This window comes from Stegostoma tigrinum, chromosome 1 (assembly GCF_030684315.1).
Source record: "Stegostoma tigrinum isolate sSteTig4 chromosome 1, sSteTig4.hap1, whole genome shotgun sequence".
Taxonomy (NCBI): domain Eukaryota; kingdom Metazoa; phylum Chordata; class Chondrichthyes; order Orectolobiformes; family Stegostomatidae; genus Stegostoma; species Stegostoma tigrinum.
The window spans coordinates 121,564,847-121,591,405 of NC_081354.1; the positions used below are offsets into that span (position 1 = coordinate 121,564,847).

The 26,559-nt window shown below is 44.1% G+C and overlaps 1 protein-coding gene across 2 annotated transcripts in view; it reads left to right on the plus strand.

The window, feature by feature from the left end:
• Positions 1-26,559, plus strand: part of pde4d (phosphodiesterase 4D, cAMP-specific) — a 1,334,021-nt gene that overhangs the window by 210,942 nt on the left and 1,096,520 nt on the right. Inside the window, exon 1 of one of the 2 annotated variants that reach the window (XM_059648315.1) lies at positions 13,953-14,079. The exons of the other annotated variant lie outside the window; for it this stretch is intronic. Coding sequence (XP_059504298.1) covers positions 14,050-14,079 — 30 coding nt within the window. The 5' untranslated portion in view covers positions 13,953-14,049. Of the gene's footprint in view, positions 1-13,952; positions 14,080-26,559 lie in introns of those variants that run through there. 2 annotated transcript variants of the gene reach the window in all.

A 26,559-nucleotide genomic window follows, 5' to 3' on the forward strand; every position in this document is an offset into this window, starting at 1 on the left:
ACCGCCTCAACCTCTCCAACCCTCTCACCCTTTCCTCCGCAGAACGGGCAGCCCTCCGCGCCCTCTGCTCCAACCCCAACCTCACCATCAAACCCGCAGACAAGGGAGGTGCAGTGGTAGTATGGCGCACTGACCTCTACATCGCCGAGGCCAAACGCCAACGCTCCAACACCTCCTCCTACCGCCCGCTTGATCATGACCCCACCCCCAAGCACCAAACCATCATCTCCAACACCATCCATGACCTCATCACCTCAGGGGACCTCCCACCCACAGCCTCCAACCTTATTGTTCCCCAACCCCACACGGCCTGTTTCTATCTCCTTCCCAAAATCCACAAACCTGCCTGCCCTGGTCGACCCATCGTCTCAGCCTGTTCCTGCCCCACCGAACTCATCTCCACGTATCTGGACTCCATTTTCTCCCCTTTGGTCCAGGAACTCCCTACCTACGTCTGTGACACCACCCACGCCCCCCACCTCCTCCAGAACTTCCAATTCCTCGGCCCCCAACACCTCATTTTCACCATGGACGTCCAGTCCCTATACACCTGTATCTCTCATGCAGATTGCCTCAAGGCCGTCTGCTTCTTCCTGTCCCACAGGCCCGACCAATCCCCCTCCACCGACACCCTCATCCGCCTAGCCGAACTCATCCTCACACTCAACAATGTCTCTTTTGATTCCTCCCACTTCCTACAGACTAAGGGGGTGGCCATGGGTACCCGCATGGGCCCCAGCTATGCCTGCCTCTTAGTAGGTTACGTGGAACAGTCCCTCTTCCGCACCTACACAGGCCCCAAACCCCACCTCTTCCTCCATTACATTGATGACTGTATCGGCGTAGCCTCTTGCTCCCCAGAGGAGCTTGATCAGTTCATCCACTTCACCAAAACCTCCCACCCCAACCTCAAGTCCACCTGGGCCATCTCCAACACATCCCTCATCTTCCTGGACCTCTCAGTCTCCATCTCAGGTAACCAGCTAAAAACTGATGTCCATTTCAAGCCCACTGGCTCCCACAGCCACCTAGAATACACCTCCTCCCACCTACCCCCGTGCAAAAATTCCATCCCCTATTCTCAATGCCTCTGCTTCCGTCGCATCTGCTCCCAGGGTGAGGCATTACACTCCCGCACATCCCAGATGTCCACGTTCTTCAAGGACCGCAACGTTCCCCCCACAGTGGTCGAGAAAGCCCTTGACCGCGTCTCCCGCATTTCCCGCAACACATCCCTCACACCCCACCCCTGACACAACCGCCCCAAGAGGATCCCCGTCGTTCTCACATACCACCCCACTAACCTCTGGAAACAATGCATCATCCTCCGACACTTCCGCCATCTACAATCTGACCCCACCACGCAAGCCATTTTTCCATCCCCACCCTTGTCTGCTTTCCGGAGAGATCACTGTCTCCGTGACTCCCTTGTCTGCTCCACACTCCCCTTCAACCCCACCACACCCGGCACCTTCCCCTGCAACCGCAGGAAGCGCTACACTTGCCCCCACACTTCCTCCCTCACCCCCATCCCAGGCCCCAAGATGACTTTCCATATTAAGCAGATCTGCCAATGTGGTATACTGTATCCATTGCACCCGGTGTGGCTTCCTCTACATTGGGGAAACCAAGTGGAGGCTTGGGAACCGCTTTGCAGATCACCTCCGCTCGGTTCGCAACAAACAACTGCACCTCCCATTCGCAAACCATTTCAACTCCCCCTCCCATTCCTCAGATGACATGTTGATCATGGGCCTCCTGCAGTGCCACAATGATGCCACCCGAAGGTTGCAGGAACAGCAACTCGTATTCCGCTTGGGAACCCTGCAGCCCAATGGTATCAATGTGGACTTCACCAGCTTCAAAATCTCCCCTCCCCCGACTGCATCCCAAAACCAGTCCAGCTCGTCCCCTTCCCCCACTGCATCACAAAAGCAGCCCAGCTCATTCCCTCCCCCCACTGCATCCCAAAACCAGCCCAGCCTGTCTCCGCCACCCTAACCTGTTCTTCCTCTCACCCATCTCTTCCTCCCACCTCAAGCCGCACCTTCATTTCCTACCTACTACCCCATCCCGCCTCCTTGACCTGTCCGTCTTCCCTGGACTGACCTATCCCCTCCCTACCTCCCCACCTACACTCTCCACTCCACCTGTCTTCTTTTCTCTCCATCTTCGGTCTGCCGCCCCCTCTCTCCCTATTTATTCCAGAACCCTCACCCCATCCCCCTCTCTGATGAAGGGTCTAGGCCCGAAACGTCAGCTTTTGTGCTCCTGAGATGCTGCTTGGCCTGCTGTGTTCATGAAGCTCCACACTTTGTTATCATAATTTCAACTGTGTTTTTTTTCTGTGGTTCCTCAAGTTTACCAACACAGATTCTACACCATCTGACCCTCTTCATTTCTTGCTATTGATTTAATGTAGCAACACATGCAGTACCTCAGTAATTGACTTTGGGATTCATGCTGAAGTTGCCACATAAAATTACTGAGAAATTCATTTAACTGAAATCACGCTTGCTTCGTACACAATGCAGTCTGTCTTCCTACAGGGACTGACTCTGGTTAAGTCAGCTCAGTAAAGTTGGCAAGAGCCAAGACTTACTGGGCTTGTGAGTGTGTGGAAATTTAATCAATTAAAACTGAATAAGTGGCATTTAAGCAGGAGGCAAGTAAATAGCTCAGTGCACGACCTACTTGATAAGATATTGACAATCAGACTATTGAATTAGCTGGAGGTTTTTCGACCTCAATGACTGATTCATCACCAATTCTGTTCATGAATCAGGTTACCTGGTAAATCACTAACCATTCCCTGGAGTAATGAAAGCAAGCTTGGAGTTTTCCTTTTTGTTTTATTCAGTATTTTTTTCAGCTGAAGACAACTCAACTCCAAAGGGTCTTGGCTCATCTGCCTGAAATTTGACATAGTCTTAGAAACTTTCCTACTCTCCATAAGATCAATCAACCGCCATGCACAAAATGGAAACAGGCCCAAAGTTTTGTATTTTAACACTGTGAGGAGTGTTGCTTTCCACTAGATGTGAATCATTTAAATAATAGATTAGTGCATGGGCAATAAAGTGCAACAAAATTTGAGGTATTGCCAGCCAAATGCAATAGATAAAGGCCACCCTCCCAAAAATAATATATAGCACTATTTGCAATAAAATATGTAAACTGACCTCCTGATCACAGCTTGAGACTGAAGTGAACCTACTGGCATGACCACTTCAAGCAATGCACATGCTATAATCATTGATTTAACTGATTCATACCTAATGGAAACCAACACTCCCCACTGTGTTAAAATATGAAATCTTGGGCCTGTTTCCATTTTGTACATGGCAGTTGGTTGGTCTTACAGAGAGTAGGAAAGTTTCTAAGACCGTATAGAATAAGAACAGGAGTAGGCCGTTTGGCCCCTCAAGCCTACTCTGCTATTCAATAGGGTCATGGCTGATTGATATTGCTCACGTTCACTTTCCTGCATTTTCCCCATAACCCTTGATTCCTCTACTGATCAAGGATCTATCTATCATAACTTTAAACGTGCACAAGGGACTATGCCCTTACAGCTGTCTGTGGCAACGAGTTCCAAAGACTCAATCCTCTGAGAGAAACTATTCTTCTTCATCTCAGTCCCTTTATTCTGAGACAATACCCTCTGGTCCTAGACTTCCCCATGAAAGGAAACATTGTCTCAGTATTTACCCTGCCAAGCCTTTTAAGGACCCTATTATTCTCAATAAGATCACCTCTCGTTCTTCTTCCAGTGAGTAGACTCCTAACCTGTGCCCATATTCTAATTAAAATTTCTAATCATGTGTAAAGGATGTGAACCAATCATGACAGAATATCAAGCTTCTGACTTGCTCTTGCAGTGACAGCATTTATGTGGCATGTCCAGTTATGTTCGTGATCAACGTGACATGCAGAATGAATGATTGGGTGATGGTGAACACAGAGCTATTTACATCATTGAACAAAGCAATTCAACTTATCAGATCTGTGTTGGCCCATAGAGATCTGACTACGCGCATCCCACTTTCGAGCTCCTGGCCCATTGCCCTGCATATTATGACACGGCAATGGATATCAAAATATTTCTTAAATGCTTAGAGAGTTTCTGACTCAAATGTTCTTTAAGGTCGTGACTCCCAACACACTCTGGTGAAAAAAGAAACTCCCCTTAACTATCCTCACTGCTTACCTTTACGATCGTGTCTTTGAATGCCATAAGGAGTTAATAAACTGATTCTGGATATAGTGATTGCAGAAAAGTGACATGTTATTTGCCACTTATAAGTGAAAACCTGGACGTTGCATTGTAACATGTAATTTTTTTAAGCAATGAATCAGAGCATTAATTCAGGTCTGCGTTTGTATTTATGTTCAACATGAACCTTCTCCAACCTTTCTCATCAAAGCTCATGCTGCCAAGGTCTTGCCTCATGCAGGCATGGACAGCATCATTATATCGGAAATGTAAATGGAATCTAATCATCTGCAAATATTCCAAACGTTCATGACTGGCATTTAGTATTCTGGGGGCTTGTTGAGATAGCTTTGAGATAGATGGCTTCAGGTGATGAGAAATGCTTGAGGTTGTCTTTTGCACTTATATGAAGGATACTGTCATGAAATATCATATACGCCTCAAGCTTTGGACCGACTCGTCCATTATGCAGATTAAATACAACTTTGGGCATGTTGGAAATCATCATGTTCTTTTGTGGCCCGGAGAAAGATTACTTGTGCAAGGCTTTTCAGACCATTACTCATGCAAACAATTTATTTTGCGGGTTGAATGGCAAAGGGCACCATCCCGGATCAACAGTCTGTTAGACCGTATCTAAAGACCATTGGAGCATGCCTTCACTCACTGCAGCATCATTCAGCCAGCGTTGACCGCCCCCAATTTCAGGAGTTGTCTCACGCCATGCAGAAACTGGCCCAAATTCTATGTAGAAGAGGACCAAAAAGTTCCTTGTGATACACCACTCATAAATGAACACCATGTTGAATATTTTCCATCCACTACCATCCATTGACTTCTCAGGGTCAGCCAATTCTGAATCGAATCTGCCACATTTTCCCTATCCCATGCCTCCTTACCTTCTGCATGACCCTACCATGAGGAGCCTTATCAAACGCCTTACTTAAATCCATGTATACCACACCCACTGCTCTACCTTCATTCACGTTTTTGATCACCTCTTCAAGGAACTCAATAAGGTTTGACTTATCTGCTATCACGAATCAAACTGTGCCTGTCCAAGTGATCATAATTCCTATCTCTTAGAGCCCTTTCCAATAATTTGCCCACATGCTGAAATAAGACTAACTGGCCTATAATTTCTGGGGTTATCCCTATTCCCATTTTTTGAACAAGGGAATGACATTTGCCACTCTCTAATTTTCCGGTACGATACCTGTGGACAGTAAGGATGAAAAGATCATCGCCAAGGGCCCTGCAATCTCTTTCTTCACGTCTCATAGGATTCTTGAATGAATTCCATCAGGCCCGGGGGATTTATCTGTCCTCGAAAGTTCCTCAAAATTCCTCGTACATCTTCCTTACTAACATCCACCTCCTCTAGCCCACCAGCCTGTTTCTCACAGTCCTCCCTTGCAGTTGTGAATACTAAAGAAAAGTATTCATTAAGGCCCTCTCCTGTTTCTTTAGGCTCTGTGCACAAATTCCCTTCACAATCCTTGATCGGCCCTACCCTTTCTCTGGTCATTCTCTTATTCTTCAATTACGTGTAAAAAACCTTGGAGTTTTCCGTGATCCTATCTGCCAAGGTTTTCTCGTGCCCCCTTATAGTTCTCTTAAGCCCTTTCTTCAGGCCCTTCCCGGCTAACTTGTATCCTTCTAGAGCCTTTTCCAATCCTTGTTTTCTAAACTTTATACATGCATCTTTCTCCCTCTTAACTAGTTGTTCGAACTCTCTTGAGAACCAAGGCTCCCTCACTCAACTGCATCTTCTCTGCCTGCTAGGGACAAATATATCGATCACAATTTCCACGGTTCAATAGTGCTCTTCTCTGCCAACATCTGTTCCCATTTTATGGTACCCAGTTCTTGCCTAACAGAATTGTAATTACCATTCCCCCAATTATAAACCTTCCCCTACTGTATGTGCCTATCCTTTTCCATGACTATTGTAAAAGTAACAGAGTTATGACCGCTACAGTCGAAATGCTCTCATACCAACAGGTCCAACTCTTGGCCCGGTTCAATGCCAAGCACCAAATCCAAAGTGGCCTCTCCTCGCGTTGGTCTATTTGCATACTATGTAAGGAATCCTTCCTGAATGCACTGGACAAAGTCTGCTCCATCTAAACTATTACAACAAAAATGTTTCCAATCAATATTTGGAAAGTTGAAGTCACCTATGACTACAACCCTGTGCCTTCTGCACCTTTCCAGTAACTGCTTCCCAATCTGCTCCTCTACTTCTCTGCAACTGTTAGAGGGTCTGTAAAACAAAGCACCAACAAAGTGACTGCTCCTTTCTTGTTCCTGACCTCAACCCAAACTGACTCTGGAGACACATCATTCTCGAACTGCCTTTCAGTAGCTGCTATACTCGCCCTGACTAGCAATGCCACTCCCTGCATCTTTTTCCACTCTCCCTATTTCTTTTAAAGCATCTCAATCCTGGAACTTCCAACAACCATTCCTGTCCCTAAGTTATCCAAGTTTCTTTAGTGACCACAAGATTGTAGTTCCAAGTACTGACCCATACTCCAAGTTCATCCACTTTATTTCTGATACTTCTAGCATTGAAGTATACACACTTCAAACTGTCCCTGTGTCCACAATTACATTCCATTGACTGCATTTCTTTATTCACAGCCTCACTCCCTGTTGTGTTTGTTGGAAGGCTGAATAGCTCATCCTTTGAATAATAAATCCTGTTCCCCACCCTCTGCCAATCTAGTTTAAACCATCCCGTACAGCTTGAGCAAACCTCCCCCCCAGGATATTTGTGCTCTTCTGATTCAGGTGCAACCCATCCTTACCATACAGCTCCCACCTTCCCCCGAATGTGCTCCAATTATCCACATAATGGAAGCCCTCCCTCCCTCCTACGCCAGCCCTGTTGTAGCCATGTGTTTTGCTGCACACAGTCCCTATTTCTTACCTCATTGTCATGTGGCACTGGTAATAATCCAGAGATAATTACCCTGTTTGCCCTGGACTTCAGCTTCCTACCTAACTCCCTGTACCCATTTTTCGCATTCTCAGTCCTTTTTCTACCTATGTCATTGGTACCGATGTGTACCATGACTGCTGCCCCTTAAGGATCTTGAAGACACAATCTGAGATGTCACAGACCCTAGCACCCGGGAGGCAATGTACCAACTGTTCATTCCGTTCATGTCCACAGAACCCCTGTCTGTGCCTCTTACTATTGAATCCCCCACTGCATTTGGTCTGTTATTCTCCCCCCTTCCCTTCTGTGCCACAGGGCCAGTCTCAGTGTCAGAGACCTGTCCACAGTGATCTTCCCCTGGTAGGTCATCCCCCCAGAAGTATCCAAAACAGTGAACTTATTATCAAGGGGAGCGGCGACAGGGGATCCCTGCACTGTCTGGGACTTTATTAATTTAGGATATCTGGTTGGCATGGACAGAAAGGCCTATTTCAATGCTGTACAACTCTGTGACTCTTTCACTGCCTTGTTTTCCCTGCAGTCCCATTACCCTTAAATCTCCGTTAAGTTTCCATAGATACGATCCATGTGTATACTAACTTCTGATGATAACTGAGTGCCATATCCCTCCAGGTCCCCAAACTCCATCGAATCTCTGTCCTCCCAGTCCGGAGGCCATCTTTGCCATCAACCTCCATAATTCCCTTCTTCTGGAATGTACACTCCTCCCAGGCAATGTGTTTCCCACCCATCCTTTGTACTCTATCCAACTCCCCCACTCTGATCCATCTCTAGACTTGAGCTTCCTGCAGCAAACACCATACTCTGGACATTCATCTCCCCATGACTCTTCCTTGACAAAGGTCCCCAGGACAGGCCAGGACAGAAATTGTTTCGAGCCCATCCTTCCATTTTTTCCCAGGTGGTGCCCCATCCCAATACAGACGATGCTGCATCCTTAACCTACTGATTATCCATCCTCTTACCTGCATTCACTCCTGCCTGCTCTGAGGATACCACAATCCTCCTCCCTTTAGCTGCTTCAAATGTGCTTGCTTGGTGCATTCCTCTTATATGCAGTTGCGTAACTGAATGCATGGACTTGTCAATTGAGTTGAAATTAAATGGGATCCTTGCCAGCACATAAGTCTCCTTAATTAGATACAAATATGTGCAGATATGCTTCCTGGCAACTGAAGTTGGGAAAGTGGACCCACCTTTTAAAGTTAGAGAACTTCTTTGCAAATATTTATCTGGCCTGTGAAACCCTGAGCTTTGACTTGCATGCGATGAAATTTTCTTCTCCACCATTCCTTACACTTCCTTCTCTGCTGGAAGACCCTCAACACCCTGCATGGCCTGATGAGCTTTTCTAGTATGTTTTGTTTTGAGAGTAAGCTACTCTGTGTTGTGGATGCACTAGGTTGACATGTCATTCTCAGGTATCATCACCATTACTGATACAAAATCCAAGGTTACTAGGAGATTAGCTGTTGGTGGATGTTCTTTCAACAGCATGGCAAGAAGATGAATTGAGCCAGTTAGTGATCACTTCTGTTCTTTTGTTTCAATCCATCACATAGATCACTGAGATAATTGCTCCAATTTATCATTTTTCTTTCTACCTTCATTGCCACAAGTGTGGTTGCCTGGTGGGGAAACTTTCATTTCATCCTTTTTGAATGATGAAGAGATGGGTACCAGACTGATTGAGATATTTCAGCGGTTTTCTGCCCCTTTTTGGTACACTCACTCCCATATCTAGGGATGGAGAGATTTGAGGGTCTTATTCTCAAAGGACAGATTTGCCTTTAACACAAAAAGAAATGTGAAGGATCTTAATTCTGGCCACTTCAGAAGAAATCCATCATCTTGGGATGGTACTGGATGGAAGATATCATACCAAGTTGTTCAATGATTAGCAAAACCTGACTGGCTTTGTCTCTATTGACAGTAAGAAACAGCACATACATGAGGCATTCTGCATGTACTAACTTCCACAGGAGTTTGGGGAGCCACAAAGCAACTAAGTGTAGGGTACAGCTTATTCAGGGAAGTCTGCTTGTTGGGTCAAAGTCAGAATAATACTACATCCTAATTTACATGCTCCCAACATTGTTTGTGAATCAAAATGAAGCCAGGTGTGAATGTGTTATTATCCTGTGCACTGTGGGAAGTCAGGGATATTTCCAGTGTTCAGGGTGGCCACATTTGGAGAAGTGAATCGAGCTGCAGCTCTTGGAAACCCATGTTTTGGAACAGCAGCTCGAGTCACTGGGCAGTAACTGCAAAATTGAGAGACCTCTTCATGGATAACGTACACAGTGACGTGGTCGCACTGCAGGTAAAGAACGCACAGGCAGAAAGGGAATGGGTGAACACCAGGCTGAGTAAAATTGCCAACAGCAAGAATCCCCTGGGGCTTTCTCCCTCTCATATAGATTCTCTGTTTTGAATACTTTTTTTTCCCTTCATTCATTCATGGGAAGAGAGCATCGCTGGCTAGGCCAGCATCTATTGCCCAGAGGGCAGTTCACAGCCAACCACCTTGCTGTGGGTCTGCTGTCACATATAGGCCAGACTAGATAAGTATGGCAGTTTCCTTCCCTAAAGGGCATTAGTGAACCAAATGGGTTTTTCTGACAATTGACAATGGATTCATGGTCATCGTTAGATTCTTAATTCCAGATATTTATTGAATTCAAATTCCACCATCAGCCTTGGGATAATTCGAACCTGGGTCCCCAGAATGTTATCTGGGTTGCTGGATTAACAGTCCAGCAATAATACCACTAGGCCATCGTCTCCCCCAATGCAGCTGAAGAGATGGTTTCTCAGAGGAACACAGCAAATTGAAAGTCTATGACACTAAGAGTGGCTCAATTACAGAGGTAGGCAGGGAGAGAAAAGCAAAGTACAAGAATGATAGCAACAGGGGATTCAATCAGAAGGGAAACAAGACAGTACTGTGGCTGCAAATATGACCCCGGGATAGTATGTTGGTGGCCAGGGTCAAGGAAGTCACTGAGTGGTCTTAGGATATTCTAAACAGGGAGGGAGGACAGACAGAGATTATGGTGAATGTAGATACCAACAACACAGATAAAATGAGGGATGAGTTTCTGCCAAGAAAATATGGAGAGCTGGGAAATACATCATAAAGCGGGACCTCAGAGGTAGTAAATATAGTATTACTCCCAGTGCCATGTGCTAGTGAGATTAGGAATAGCAGAATAGACTGAATGAGTGTGTGGCTGGTAACAAATGTATAGGATGGTATAGGAGGGAGGGATTCAGATTTTTGAGACATTGAGATAGATTCTAGGGAAGATGGGACCAGTGCAAGCTGGACAGTTTATATCCCAGCAGGACTGGCATCAGTATCTTCACACAGGGTTTCACTCGTCCAATGGGGGAGGCTTGAAATGGGGTTGCCGGGGGGAAACAAGAACAAGAGAAACCAAGATGGAAATGAAAGGTAGAAATAAGTGGGCAAAAACTTGACAGATTGAATTCAATGTGTGTAAATTTGAGATTATGCACTTTGACAGGAAGAATAGAAGAGTTGAATATTGTTTAAATGGAAAAAGAGTGCAGAAAGCTATGGAGCAGAAAGATTTTGGAGTCCGCATCTATGAAGTAAAATAAATGTTACCACTCAAATTCAGTCAGTATTCGGGAAGGCAAATGGATGTTAGACTTTATTTCAAATGGAATGGGGTATAAAAGCAGGAAGTTTTTGATAAAATGGTACTGAGCACTAGTTGGACCACTGCTGAAATACTGTGAACAGTTTTGTGTCCCTTATCTAAAGTAAAATAAACTGGCATTGGAGGCAGTCCAAAGGAAGTATGGAGGGGCTGTCTTATGAGGAGACATTGTGTAGATTTGACATGTACTCATTGGAATATACAAGGAGAGATGACCTAGTTGAAATGTAGAAGATTCTTAAGGGAATTGGATAGGAAGGCTGCTTCCGTTTGTGGGAGTATCGAGAATCCGAGGACATAATAAGAAGTGACATAATTAAAACAAATGTGAGGAGAAATCTCTTCTCTCAGAGGGTTGTACACCACAGAGATCTGCGGAGGCTGTGCCATTAAGTATAGTCAAGGTTGATAGATATATTTTTAATCAGTAAGGGAATCAAGCATTAGGGGGAAAAGGCAGGAAAATGGAGATGAGGATCATTAGATCATCATGATCTCATTGAATGGTGCAGTGGACTCAATGAGTCGAATGGCTTACTTTTGCTCGCACGTCTTATGGTGTTAAATAATATAGAACTCAGCAGAAGAATGCCATTAGATTGATTAAGTTGGGGAAAGTACAGAATGACAGTAAACTTGTAAGGTATGTAAAAGCAGACTGTAAAATCTTCTGTAAGTGTTAAAAAGGTTAACGATGACAAATATAAGCCCTGTACATTCTGAAATGGGAAAACTGGTCGTAGAGAGGGCCTTGGTGAGATCATACTTGGAGTATTATGTGCAATTTTGGTCTCCGTGCCTTCAAAAACATAGACTGGTTCCTGGGATGTCAGGTTTATTGTAAGAGGAGAATTTGGGTTGACTTAACCTTTAGTTGGTGTTATTTAGAAGAATGAGAGGGTATTGCATTGAAATATGATCCCTACAGTGTGGAAACAGGCCCTTTGACCCAACCAGTCTACACCGAACCTCTGGGCATCCCATACAGACTCATCCCCCCCTACAACCCACCTAACCTAGGACAATTTAGCATGGACCAATCCACCTAACCTGTCTTTGTATTGTGGGAGGCAACTAGAGCACCTGGAGGAAACCCACGCAGACACGGGGAGAATGTGCAAACTCCACACAGATAGTCACCCAAGGCTTGAACCAGGGTCCCTGGCACTTTGAGGCCGCAGTGCTAACCACTGAGCCACCATGCTGCCTACTAAATGTCTGACAGAACCAAACAGACCAGATTCGGGGAAGATATTTCCCTGGGCAGAAGGTCTGGAACAAATGGTCATGTACTTCGGATACAGGATAGGCCATTTTCGACTGAGATGAACCAAAATTTCTTCTTTCAGAGTGTGGTGAACCTGTGAAATTCACTGCTGCACAAGGCGGTGGAGGTCAGTCGCTGAGTGTGTTTAAGAAAAATAGATTTCAAGAGGCTAGTGGTATCAAAGGCTATGGGGAGAAAGTGGGGCTATTACATTGAGATGGAGGATCAACCATAATCATGCTGAATGGTGAAGCAGGGTCAACGGACTGAATGACCTACTCTTGCTTCTTTTTTTAATGTTTCTGCATGAGCATGTGAATTAGGAGCAGATGCAGATTCAACCCTTTAGGCTTCTTCTGCCATTCAGTTGGATCAAGGTTGATATGGTTAATTTCCAGTTCCATGTAATCAGGTATCTGAGCTGGTCTGTCCACACCTATCATTTGTGGAGATTCTATCATAACTTCAGGAAAAGTTTAAGAGCTGCCCTGGAAAGTAATGTTAGTGGATATTTATATAGTTTCTCTGATAATACAATCTTCTGCAGTGATGTGCACGATTGGAAAAATAATGACAAATGTAACAGACTCTGCGTGCAACCTGGACTATCAAATATGATAATCCAATCAGGGGAGGCAGTGGTGTAGTGGCGACGTCACTTGAATAGTAATCCAGACGCCTAGACTAATACTTTTGGAACATATCAGTTCAATCCATAGATCTAGAATTGGTCTCAGTGATGATGACCATAAAACCATTGTCAATTCTCATAAAAGCCATTAAAGTGCGTGAGGGATGGCAATCTGCTGTCCTTCCTTGTGTGGCCTACAAATGTGATGCCAGACCTTATTGCGGTGTGCTTAACAGCCCTCTGCAATGGCTAAACAAGTCAGTCAGCTTAAGGGTGATTAAGAACGGACAACAATGCGGTCCACATCCTGTGAATCCCAGTAAATGGGCAACATAATATACCACATTTTGCACACTTGCAATAATGGGAAAGGAAGTCAGCTCTTACACCACTTAACTATGAGCACATAGTATTTCGTTTCTTCTCTTTGGATGTCCTCTTTCACCTTTCTTTTGTCTAACATTTCTTTTCTTCCTTAATTCAGCCATGCCAAAGCCTGCTAACCGGCCCATATTTGTTTTGTTATTTCTTAAAGCACAAAAAATTTTTGCATCCCTATGTGACTGCCTGCCTTTAAAGCCATTAAAATTTGGGCAATAATTTGATATCACGCTTCACTTATTTCACTGTTTCAGTGCACAAAAGCAGGTTGTGAAGGGACTTCATGGTGTTTATTTAAACGAGTTGATCCTCAATATTGCACATATTCAGAAAATATCTGTATTTTTCAAGATGATATGCATCAGCATTAACACATAATAAGGGGCATATGGAAGAAAAGTAATTGAATTAGAGAGGCACATATGTACTGTTGGCCTTATTGGTTTTCTTCCCAGCTACCACAGAGTGGAGTGTAATATGCTCTCTCTGCAGAGGCCAAATTAAGTATAATTTATTCATAAGTCCATCTGATGGCTGGAAGTGAATGAGCCAGGAGTCAATGACCTTAGCTCACTAAAGGATTGTCCTTTCCTTTTGGCTGTTATGTGGAATGGATGAAAGACAAGAAATAAATGAGTACACCTCAAAGTGATCCTGAGCAGTAGAATGTCTGGTTATCCTTGCAGCATGAATCACACTGTCATGGAAATCTGATCACTAGGTGTGGGGGCAGGGAAAGCAGTGTTGCAGCAAGTGTAGATTGTCTGCTTTATCTGTATGGTGCAGGTCAATTGGCCGTCCTGGTTCAGATTAAAACACATGCAGTACTGTAACGAATTTATGTTACTGAAAGGCAGAAAAGAAATTTATGAGTGAAATCATGAAGCAGCTTTTTGGATGAATGATCAACGTACAAATCTCAAGCAGGTAAACTGGCATTTTATGGTTTTGTTCGATGCAAACAGATCTGTGAAATATACTGGAGTGAAGGTTTTTTGCACGAGTCAACACAAAGATTTGTCTGTAATACTTTTCCCATATGAAAGCTACACTTAGAATCCATGTTTACAGGCACCAATGCAAGAAAAAGCCAGGAATTCATCAATCATAACACAAAAAAGGTTGTGGTGCAGGGTTACAGCGTATGAATTCGTATTCAGAATTGCTTTGTATATCTTCTAAAATAAGTGTCCTGTCTTAATGATGGAGTATATTTTATATATATATATATTTATTTATTAATTGTCTTCTGTGGATTTAGAATATTCTAGCAAATTTTCTGCCTAAAGAATTTTGAAGGATTAAAGAATCCTTGAAATTGTTCTAGCAACAAACTGCAAGAATGTGCAATGGAAAAGCAACTGAGCACAGGGATAGCATCCTCTATTTTACAACATCATTATGTTCTTAAGGGGGGTTTATAAGAATTATTTTATAGTCCTAAATATAAGGGTTACGGACACTATCATTTCTTATCGGGCATCACATTTTGTATGGTGTATTTCAGGCTTTGTTATAGCAGTCAATTTCTATAGCATTCCCTCTTAACTAATTTCACATGGTTTTGCTTTAGTGATGAGCCAAATAAGGGGAAACGGTGGCAGAGGGACACTAGAGAGTTGGAATACAGACAGGTGGGCAACATTAAACAAAAGATTTTACAAAAACAGTGACAGCTCCGAGGGATTTGCAGACCACCATCTTTAAAACATGAACAGAGAAACAAGAATCAAGTTGGAAACAAACACAATAATAATAACTGAATAAAACTTAGAACTGTGTGGGAATAGTAGACCAGTTCAATATATGCAATTTGTTTACAGAACACACGTAGATAAGCATAAAAACATTATAAACAGTGAGGAAATGACACCTTAGAGACTAAGTTTGGCTCTCCAGAACTCTTCCTCTTTTAATGCAATGTTCAGCTGTGTTTTGAAGTTCCTTGTTGATTTTGTATCTATTCCCAGGCCAACTATTTCAGGTACTTGCACCCTTGCTCACAGAGAAGATCTCCCAAATAAATTATTGTTAGCAAAATTAGTTTTATGTCTTATTATTCTACAAGTCTATTTACAGTGAATTAATATTGCTGTTTAATGCAGTCTGAGTCCTTTAAAACCTTATTTTACAAAAGCAAACTGCTGAAGCAGTTACTCCTGCCAGTAGCATGATGGAATATTTCAACTGCAGATTCCCACAGGTTTCTTCTCTTAATAGGCAGTAAAACATGATCTTGATGACCCAACTCATCAGTATGTGTTCTTAGCAGATGTTAAAACCATAGAATCACTAAAGTGCAGATAGAGGACATTCGGCCTATCAGTTCAGCACTGACCCTCTGAAGAGCATCCCAAATTACTTCATAATGTACCAATTATTTCAGTAATGCACTAAAGGTGTCATAACTTGGACACAATCCAGGTGTCAGAGATAATGGGAACTGCAGATGCTGGAGAATTCCAAGATAATAAAATGTGAGGCTGGATGAACACAGCATCTCAGGAGCACAAAAGCTGACGTTTCGGGCCTAGACCCTTCATCTGATGAAGGGTCTAGGCCCGAAACGTCAGCTTTTGTGCTCCTGAGATGCTGCTTGGCCTGCTGTGTTCATCCAGCCTCACATTTTATTATCTCACAATCCAGGTGTGCCAGGTCCTGGACAAGTATTGGGAGTTCCACCAAATGCATGGTAGGAGATGCTAACCTTTACCAGACTCAAATGAGGAAGTAGGAATGGGTTAGTGTGGTGGAAGAGAAGTTGTTGGGGGCGGGTGGGGTGAGGTGGGTGAGTGGTGTGGGTAAGATGGCTGCATACTTGGGTCTCGGCCTTCCAAAATCAGAAACTCCTTTACTTTTTAGTCTGTGTCAATGGGCATCGATGGGAATGTGGTTAAACATTTAAAAACACCATGTAAATGCAGCTCCATTTAGGGAACTGTGAGGTCATTGCTATTTATCTTCTGATTAGGCCTGTCACCTCCTGCAGTTGTAATCACTCTTCAATAGCCACGTATGAGAGTTGTCTGGAGACTTGGGCAGTACCTAGATGACTGGATGCAGTATTCATTTTGAACTTTGAATTCTGTTTTAATTGGCTTAGCGAAGCGAGGCTGTCAGATAAAACCTGAAATTTCAATTGTCAAAACAACTCCTGCAGGAGGATATTTTAGTGTTCTGGCTACATACTTGGAAAGGAATTAACAAATGCTGGAGATCACAGTGGGTCAGACAGCATCCTAGGAGAGAAAGCAAGCTAATGTTTTGAGTCGAGATGACTGTTCATCAGGCCTCTGATGAACAATCACCTAGACTCAAAAAGTTAGCTTGCTCTCCCTCCATGGATGCTGTCTGTCCCACTGTGATCTCCAGCATTTGTTGTTGGCCGTAAAGATTCCAGCATCTGCAGTAATTTGTTCCTACATTTTCGAAAGGAATTACACTGTTGATTTTGTCTTACATGCACTGACAGGTACCTAGCAATCATGACTGCGCACCTTGTCATGACTCACTGAGTTGGCATACCAGAAATCAAGCCCCACTATTTTCCACAGTCATCACAAAAGTTCAAGATTTTAAAAGAAATATGCAAAATCTCCAGTCTGCCTGACTTTTAGACCAAGGTTGGATCAAAAGCACACACCAAGAACCATTATTTGTCTCAAGTAATTAAAATCTAGCTACAGATAAACAATCAAATTAAATAAATAAACACTACGAAAGTTCTAGTCCTTCTATAAACTCCCCAAACACACTCACACAGACAGACAAAAACAGGAAAAAAAGGTTTTAGTGATAATGGGAACTGCAGATGCTGGAGAATCCAAGATAATGAAATGTGAGGCTGGATGAACACATCAGGCCAAGCAACATCTCAGGAGCACAAAAGCTGATGTTTCGGGCCTAGATCCTTCATCAGAGAGGGGGATGGGGTGAGGGTTCTGGAATAAATAGGGAGAGAGGGGGAGGCGGACCGAAGATGGAGAGAAAAGAAGATAGGTGGAGAGGAGAGTATAGTTGGGGAGGTAGGGAGGGGATCGGTCAGTCCAGGGAAGACGGACAGGTCAAGGAGGCGGGATGAGGTTAGTAGGTAGGAGATGGAGGTGCGGCTTGGGGTGGGAGGAAGGGATGGGTGAGAGGAAGAACAGGTTAGGGAGGCAGAGACAGGTTGGACTGGTTTTGGGATGCAGTGGGGGGAGGGGAGATTTTGAAGCTGGTGAAGCCCACATTGATAATAAAATATGAGGCTGGATGAACACAGCAGGCCAAGCAGCATCTCAGGAGCACAAAAGCTGACGTTTCGGGCCTAGACCCTTCATCAGAGAGGGGGATGGGGAGAGGGATCCAGCCTCACATTTTATTATCTTGGAATTCTCCAGCATCTGAAGTTCCCATTATCTCTGAAGTCCACATTGATACCATTGGGCTGCAGGGTTGCCAAGTGGAACATGAGTTGCTGTTCCTGCAACCTTTGGGTGGCATCATTGTGGCGCTGCAGGAGGCCCATGATGGACCTGTTGTCTGCGGAATGGGAGGGGGAGTGGAAATGGTTTGCGACTGAGAGGTGCAGTTGTTTATTGCGAACCAAGCGGACGTGTTCTGCAAAGCGGTCCCCAAGCCTCCGCTTGGTTTCCCCAATGTAGAGGAAGACACACCGGGTACAGTGGATGCAGTATACCACATTGGCAGATGTGCAGGTGAACCTCTGCTTAATGTGGAAAGTCATCTTGGGGCGTGGGAGAGGGGTGAGGGAGGAGGTGTGGGGGCAAGTGTAGCATTTCCTGCGGTTGCAGGAGAAGGTGCCGGGTGTGGTGCGGTTGGAGGGCAGTGTGGAGCGAACAAGGGAGTCATGGAGAGAGTGGTCTCTCCGGAAAGCAGACAAGGGTGGGGATGGAAAAATGTCTTGGGTGGTGGGGTCGGATTGTAGATGGTGGAAGTGTCGGAGGATGATGCATTGTATCCGGAGGTTGGTGGGGTGGTGTGTGAGAATGAGGGGGATCCTCTTTGGGTGGTTGTGGCGGGGGCGGGGTGTGAGGGATGTGTTGCGGGAAATGCGGGAGACGCGGTCAAGGGCGTTCTCGACCACTGTGCTATTTATTCAAGGTCTGTTCATTTAGCTTATTTAAAAACTGCAGTAACTTTAGGAATAAGTCAAAAGCTCATGTCTGCTCATGTTGCTCGACAGTATAAGTTTATCATTCAATGCATGCGTATTTTATACATTAATTCTAGTGTAAATTGGAAATTCAGCCCCAGGTGGTTACAAGTGGAGTAAGTCCAGTTTAATGATGAAAGTAGAAAGATGTAGCATAACAAGGAGGAGAATAATACCAAAAAATCCCAGAAGAATCATTGCATGTTTGAAGCATGAGCAGAGTTATATCAATTTAGGTGCTGTTACATTACATTACTATGCAATATACAAATAAATAATTGCAGTCTTGGTCCAGAGCTATTGATTTTCTTGCAACATCCTCCAATCCACAAAAATGTATTTCTTACATCTGGAGCAATGTAGAAAAAAATATTGGATAATGTCCTGTATCGTCTATGTGGGAATACGCAATAACCCTAGTTTTCTTTTCCGAAAAAACAAAATTACTGGAGAAACGCAACAGGTCTGGCAGGAATTGTGGAGAAACAGCAGATTAATGTTGCAGGTCTGGTGACTCTTGTTCAGAACTGATTGTAGCTGGGAATAGGTTCTATAAAGCTACAGAAGGGTTGGGGGAGAGGGAGGAGTAAAGAACAGGTGGAGATGGAGTCTAGGGAGAGAGCAAAAGAGTTGGGCAGACAAAGGAGTGGATAATGGTCAGCCTGGGAAATGAATAGCTGCTAATGGAGATCATTAGTAATTGACAATGGGCTGTGTGTGGTAACAGCCTGTGTGATGATAAACCTGGTATTTAGGGATTGGGGTAAAGGTGTGGAGAAGGTGCTCAGGTCCTAAAATGATTGAACTCAGTATTGAGTCCTGAAGTGTACAGGATCCCTCATTGGAAAATCAGATACTGTTCTTCCAATTTGTGCTGATCTTCGCTGGAGGATTGCAGCAAGCCTGAAACGGAGATGTTGGCCGTAGTAGCATGTTTAAGTAGCAGGCAACTGGAAGCTTGGGGTCATTTTTGCGGACAGGATGGTAAATGTTTTACAAATTGGTCATTGTGTCTGCTTTTCATCTCGCCAATATAAAGGATGCCATTGGACCCAAAATGTTAACTTTGCTTTCTCTCCACAGTTGTTGCCAGACTTGCTGAGTTTCTCCAATAATTTCCATCATCCACAGTTCCTTGTTTTTTTTAACAGTTTTTGTCCATAAGTTTCACATCAGGTATTGTGTAGATTCATGGTTTGATTGAGTCAGATTTATTCCATAAGACTTTTTGAGAGGTACATTTAATTGAAAGTGCTCAGCAAAGTTGTTGTTGTTAATATCTACATATGTTGTGATTATTTCTTCCATGAGCAAAAGATGGTGCTCTATGAAAAGCAGAAATGAATGCCACCAAGATGGTAACGTGTATCTCCTGCAAGTTAAATAAAAGATATTATCAAGCTGGAGAGTGTTCGGCAAAGATTTACCAGGACGTTGCTGGTTATGGAAAGCTTGAGTTAAAAAAAGGTCAGATAGGCTCGGACTTGTTTCACTGGAACATGGGAGGTTGACAGGTGACTTGTTAGATGTTTATAATATAATGAGAGGTATTGATAGAGTTAATGGTAGTTGTCTTTTCTCTGGGAGGGGGTGTTTACAAGGCTGGGGGGCATATTTTTAAGGTCAGAGGAGAGAGATCTAAAGTAAACATAAGAGGCAGATTTTTTACAGAGTGGATGGTTCGTCTGTGGAATGAACTTCCAGAGGAAGTGGTGGATGTGGGTGCAATTTCAACATTTAAAAGACATTTGGATAGGTACGTGAATAGGAAAGTTTTGGAGGGATATGGACTGGTTGGATCAAATGGTCTGTTTCTTTACTGTATGACTGTATGACTCTGTGTCCATGTCACAGGTTTACCTACAGCAGTGATGGAGAATAATTCAATGTGTGGCTTTTGAGAGTTAGGGACATTTGGCTCAACAGAATTATGAGATTGATTTTAAAAACTAACATTCCACACGCAGATGTTTAGAATCACATACTGGGAATTCAGTTCAGGTGGCAAAAATAATACTGAATTGTTGACCTCCATGCCAAAATTCCCAATGGATATTCACTCACGTGAAACTAAGCGTTATCTTATTAAATAAAGCCTTGTCTGTTTATAGATAACAAAGTGTGGAGCTGGATGAACACAGCAGGTCAAGCAGCATCTTAGGAGCACAAAAGCTGACGTTTCGGGCCTTGACCCTTCATCAGAAAAGGGGGATGGGGAGAGGGTTCTGAAATAAATAGGGAGAGAGGGGAAGGCGGATCCAAGATGGATAGAGGAGAAGATAGGTGGAGAGGAGACAGACAGGTTAAAGGGGCAGGGATAGAGGCTGCAGAGGTGAGTATAGGTGGGGAGGTAGGGAGGGGATAGGTCAGTCCAGGGAGGACGGACAGGTCAAGGGGGCGGGATGAGGTTAGTAGGTAGGAAATGGAGGTGCGGCTTGAGGTGGGAGGTGGGGTCCGTTGAGAGGAAGAACAGGTTAGGGAGGCAGGGACGAACTGGGCTGGTTTTGGGATGCAGTGAGGGGAAGGGGAGATTTTGAAGCTTGTGAAATCCACATTGATACCATTGGGCTGCAGGGTTCCCAAGCGGAATACGAGTTGATGTTCCAGCAACCTTCAGGTGGCATCATTATGGCACTGCAGGAGGCCCAGGTTGGACATGTCATCTAAGGAATAGGAGGCGGAGTTAAAATGGTTCGCGACTGGGAGGTGCAGTTGTTTATTGCGAACCGAGCAGAGGTGTTCTGCAAAGCAGCTCCCAAGCCTCCGCTTGGTTTTCCTGATGTAGAGGAAGCCACAACGGGTACAGTGGATGCAGTATACCACATTGGCGGATGTGCAGGTGAACATCTGCTTGATATGGAAAGTCATCTTGGGGCCTGGGATAGGGGTGAGGGAGGAGGTGTGGGGGCAAGTGTAGCACTTCCTGCGGTTGCAGGGGAAGGTGCCGGGTGTAGTGGGGTTGGAGGGGAGTGTGGAGCTTGTCAGTTTATATTTTCTTGTGTTATTCTATCCATCATAAAGCAATGGTTAGCATAAATTGCAATTTGTATCCTAAACCTAAATCTTTTTATTTGTATTTTAGCAGTAGTTCCTTCAACCAGTTTTAGCAATGTCTCTAATGGAAGAAATAAATCATAGAAAAGTTTGCTTTAAATTTTTAAGTTATACTGTTGATGTTCCAACTGCAAGAGAAGTTACCAATATAAATTATGTAAATAAATAGGTATAATTTACCTTTCCATCCACAAAACCTTGCAGATGCACAAACTTGATCACCTATGAAGAAGATTATTTTATCTTATAATTGGTCCAAAGAGTCTTTCACACATTACATGTTTGCAGATACAAACTGCATTTCTATATTCAGAACATACACTCAATTATCACTGGAAATTCCAGTTTTTCCTATTTCCAATAGCATATTCAACAAAGCAGGTGTTCTCCTGGTGTCCTGGTCTATATTCCTCCCTCAGGTAATACCAACAAAAATAGATCAACTAATCAACTAATTCATCTGATTTGGTTTGTGTGACGTTATTATGTACAAACTTTGATAATACATTTCCCTTAAAGGCAGTGAATGTACTCCAAAACTAATTGGTTGTAAAACACATTTAGTTGCCCATTAAGGTATAGATTTTACATAAGTGCAAGTAATATTTTGATTTTCTCTTTCATGTTCCATTTTAAATGTGCAACGTCATGGGATGAGTTTCACAAATTCCATTCCTTCCCATCTAAATTTCACCAAAGTACCTGGAACTGTGGCTTTTCTGTCTTCACAGTAACTATAGCTTTGCGATCTGCATTGTGTCAATTTTGAGGAGTTTCGTGGAAGATTTCCTCACACAGTTCTCTGCGGTTCACTTCATTACGTATGTACCACATTCCTATGAGACCTTGCTCATGCTATCTTGAGCTTGCCGAGTACCTGCCACTACCAGGCCTCTCTGAGATTCCTGCTGTTAGCACCATATTTCAGTACCAGCTGTGTATCAGGTCAATCTCTTCAAACCAGGGATGACCCAGGAGTTGGCAACAGAGACAAGATGGCAGTTCGATTTGATGACAAGGACCTGGAGGTCCTGGTGGATGTAATGAGAGGGATGCTCTCTTTACTCAGAACTGGAAAGGAAACTATGTAACCAAATCCTACCAACCTGGCCCAAAGTTGTAACCAGAGGTATTATCATTTCCATGGTCTAAGAGAACATCCAGCAGTGCTGCAACAAGGTTAATGACTTTATGCGGTCTGCCAAGATAAGTGTCACACTCTTCTCTCTGCTACTTCACAACAACTCCAAATCCGCTCTTGCACCCACCTCCCACCAACATTCATCGCCCACTACTGTCACTACTGTATGCAGCATCATCCCTCAATTGTTCTCACTCACCCCAAAACTCCAAATTCCTAACTTTGCATGGCCTCTATGCTTCATATACTTACTGGGACAACTCAATACCTTCCTCCCAGCTGCACCAGCACAACCAGTAGTTCCAGTCACTTTTATCTTAGTCAGTCAGTCCCTTTGGCTGATTCCAGGAGAAAACAGCCAAGAGGGCCAGGAGATACGGTAGGATGCCCCTACAAAAGACAGAATCCTTGCCTCAGTGGGAGATGACCATAAACATGCATGTGGTGATATGATATGTTTGCTCTATGATAGAGCAACCAAATAAGGTTCTCTGTCAAGTCCTGTGCTGATCCCCCGTTATCACTACCGTGACTGTATTAACATGCTCAAGATTGTTCCACTATTTCACAGCTCATTCCCTCTTGTGTCCTGCAGGTACCAGTGACATCCACATTCTCTCTGTAATGAAGAGCCCAATTCCTCAGGACATAATCTCCTCCTCCATATCTGAGCAAGTAACTACAGTTCCCTCAGAGGAAACAACAACATGGTTGCCTCCTGCATCCCCCACCAGCTCGGACACAATAACTAGGTTAGACTTGGAAACGCATTCTGAAGCAGAAGAAGTAACCAGGCACCTGCTCAGCCCTAGGCAGGAGAGAGCCCCTTGTACCAGGCATTGGTAACTTTATTCAAATACCCAAACAGATGCAAGAACAGCAGACAAGATTTGTTAAAGTTACTTGGGAAATTGAGTTCAGGGATGGAGGTGTCCATCTATAGCATATTTGGTGCTGGTGAGTCTTTAGATAGGTCTGCAGCTGCCATGGAGACACAGCTCCAGCATACTCAGTGCATGCTGGATATGTGCTCAGACCTGTCCTAGCCATTAACAACAGGGTAATAAAGAAGTGAGGGACTTTGACCTCAATCTAGGTATTCCTTCCTCACACCTCTTCCAGAAGATTCGTCTCAGTATATTCCAGAGCGCTTCCAATTCCACCCTGCCTGCCATTCTCATTCCTGTGTGGGTTCAATCCAGGGAGGGTGCACCTGCATCTAGGCAGGACACACATTGCATGTCTTGGTCCTCTAGCCACAAATTCCCCTGGGACTGTCCAAAGGAACTCGGAGATCCGAAGGCTCCACTGTACAGCAGGCTCCCTTCACCCCAGTTGCAGACGCTGGGACAGCTCCAGATGTAGTGGGAGACACAAGGAAAAGATAAGTTTCTAAGAGCACATACAGGGCGTAAATTAAACTTTGTTGCAGATATATTTCACCACCCTGAGAGGGACTATCATTAGCTGCAACTTTTTTTAAAATTCATTCATGGGAGGAGGGTGTTGCTGACAAGGCAGCATTTATTGCCCACCCCTAATTGCCCAGAGGGCAACTAAGAGTCAACCACGTTGCAGTGGGTCTGGAGTCACATGTAGGCCAGACCAGGTAAGGATGGCAGTTTCCTTCCGCAAGGACATTAGTGAACCAAATGAGTTTTTCCCAATAATTGGCTCACAGTCACAGTGGATAATGGATTCACAGTCATCATCAGGCCCTTAATTACGAATTTTATTGAATGTAAATTCCACCATCTGCCATGGCAGGATGCGAACCTGGGTCCCCAGAACATTGTCTGGGTCTCTGGATTAACAGTCCAGTGATAATACTACTCAGCCATCACTACCCCCAACATGGTGTTCCAATCCTCTGAATGAAAGTTGTGCTTTCCATAACAACCGTACTAACATGTAACTTTGTCCTGATTGAATGAGGGACCATTAGTTAGGTTTGCCCAGGAGAGTTTCTTGAAGCAATATGTAAAGATTCCAACTGAGGAGAGGGCCATACTAGACCTGGTATGGGGAATGAGCCTGGCCAGGTGGTTGAGGTTTGAGTGGGGGAGAAATTCAGGAACAATGACCACAGTTCTACGATTTTTGAGTTACTTATGGATAATGATAACAGTAGGTCTCAGATGAAAGTACAAAATGGGAGAAGGCTAACTATGACAATATTAGGCAAGAACTTGGGAGTGTAGGTTGGGGTGACAGCTTGAGGGAAAATCCCTCTCTGTCATTTGGGAACCTTTTAAAGGTCAGTTGATTAGAGTACAGGACAAGTGTGTTCCTATGAAAATAAAGTATAAGGATGGCAAGATTCTGGAATCTTGAATGGTAAGAAAAATCGTGAGCTTAGTCTAACAGAAGAAGGAGGCACACATAAGTTTCAGGAAACTGAAGGCAGACAGAGACCTTGAAGAATACAAAAAAAGCAGGAAAATATTTAAACAAGGAGTTAGGAGACTAAAAAGGGGCCATGAAATGCCCTTGGCAAACACAATTGAAGAAAATTCCATGGCATTTTATATGCAGAAAAGGAGCAAGAGAGTAGCTAGGGGAGGGATAGGTCCACTCAAGGAGAAAGGAGGGTATTTATGCATGGAGCAGAATGAAGTGGATGATGTCCTTAATAAACATTTTGCATCTGTATTCACAAAGGAGAAGGGCATGGTGTCTAAAGAGCGGCACTTTGATATTCTAGGGCATGTCAGTATATAAAAGGAGGACGAGTTTTGAAAAGCATTATGGCAGACAAGTCCCTAGGACCTGATAGGATCCATCCCAGAATGCTGAGGGTTGCAAGGGAGGAAGTTGCTGGGACCTTATATGAAATCTTTGTATCCTTTTGAGTCACAGGAGACTTCCCAGAAGACTGTAGAATGGTCAATGTTGTTACTCTGTTTAAGAAGGGCAACAGGCACAATTAGGAAATTATGGACTGGTGAACCTTGGGGAAATTATTGAAGTAGATTCTTAGGGACAACATTTACTCGCAATTGGAAATGTATGAACTTATGAGTAATAGCAGCATGGCTTTGTGCAGGGAAGGGCATGTCTCATAAACTTGTTTACATTTTTTGAGGAAGTGACAAAGATGATTCATGAGGGCAGGGCAGTGGATGTTGTCTACATGGGCTTTAACAAGGGCTTTGACAAGATCCCTCATAGCAGGCTGATACAAAAGGTGGAGTCACATTGGCTGGTAAGATGGATACAGAAGCAAAAACAGAAGTTGCTGAAAAGCTCAGCAGGTCTGGCAGCATCTGTGTAGAGAAATCAGGTTTCCGCTCCAGTGACCCTTCCTCAGTACTAATGGTAGCTGGGAAAATGTTGGTTTATATGCAGTTAGAGTGAAGGGGAGGGGCTAAGGAGTAAACGATTGTGGAGATAGAGGTCAATGAGAGGAGAGCAGTTCGACAGACAAAGGAGTGGATAACAATCAGTCTGGGAGGGTGAATAGTTATTAATGGGGACTGTTACTGACCAACAGTAGGTAGTGTGTAATGGCATACTATGTGATAATAAGACCTGGCATCTGGGGTGGGGGGCTAGGACATGGAACAATTCATGACCTCAAGTTACTTAACTCGATATTGAGTCCAGAGGGCTGTGGGGTCCCCAAACAGAAAATGAGGTGTTGTTCTTCTAGCTTGCACTGAGATTCGCTTGAACACCCCAGCAAGCCTGAGAAAGAGATTTTGGCCAGGGAATAGGGTGGTGTGTTAAAGTGGCAGGTAACTGGAAGCTCAGGGCATTTTTGTAGCGAGAAGAAGACATTTTGCGAAACAGTCACCCAGTCTACGGTTCATTTCCCCAGTGTAGAGGACACCACATTGTGAGCAGTGAATGTAATAGACTAGGTTATGGGAAGTGCAGGTGAAGTCTTGTTTAACCTGTAAGGTATGTTTGGGCCCTTGGTTACTGGGGAGGGAGGAAGTAAATGGACAGGTGCTGCACCTACAGCGGTTACAGCAAAGGTGCCATGGGGCTGTGGGAGCATTTTGGGAGTGAAGGAAGTGTGGACCAGGATGTCCCAGAGGGAACGGTCCCTGTA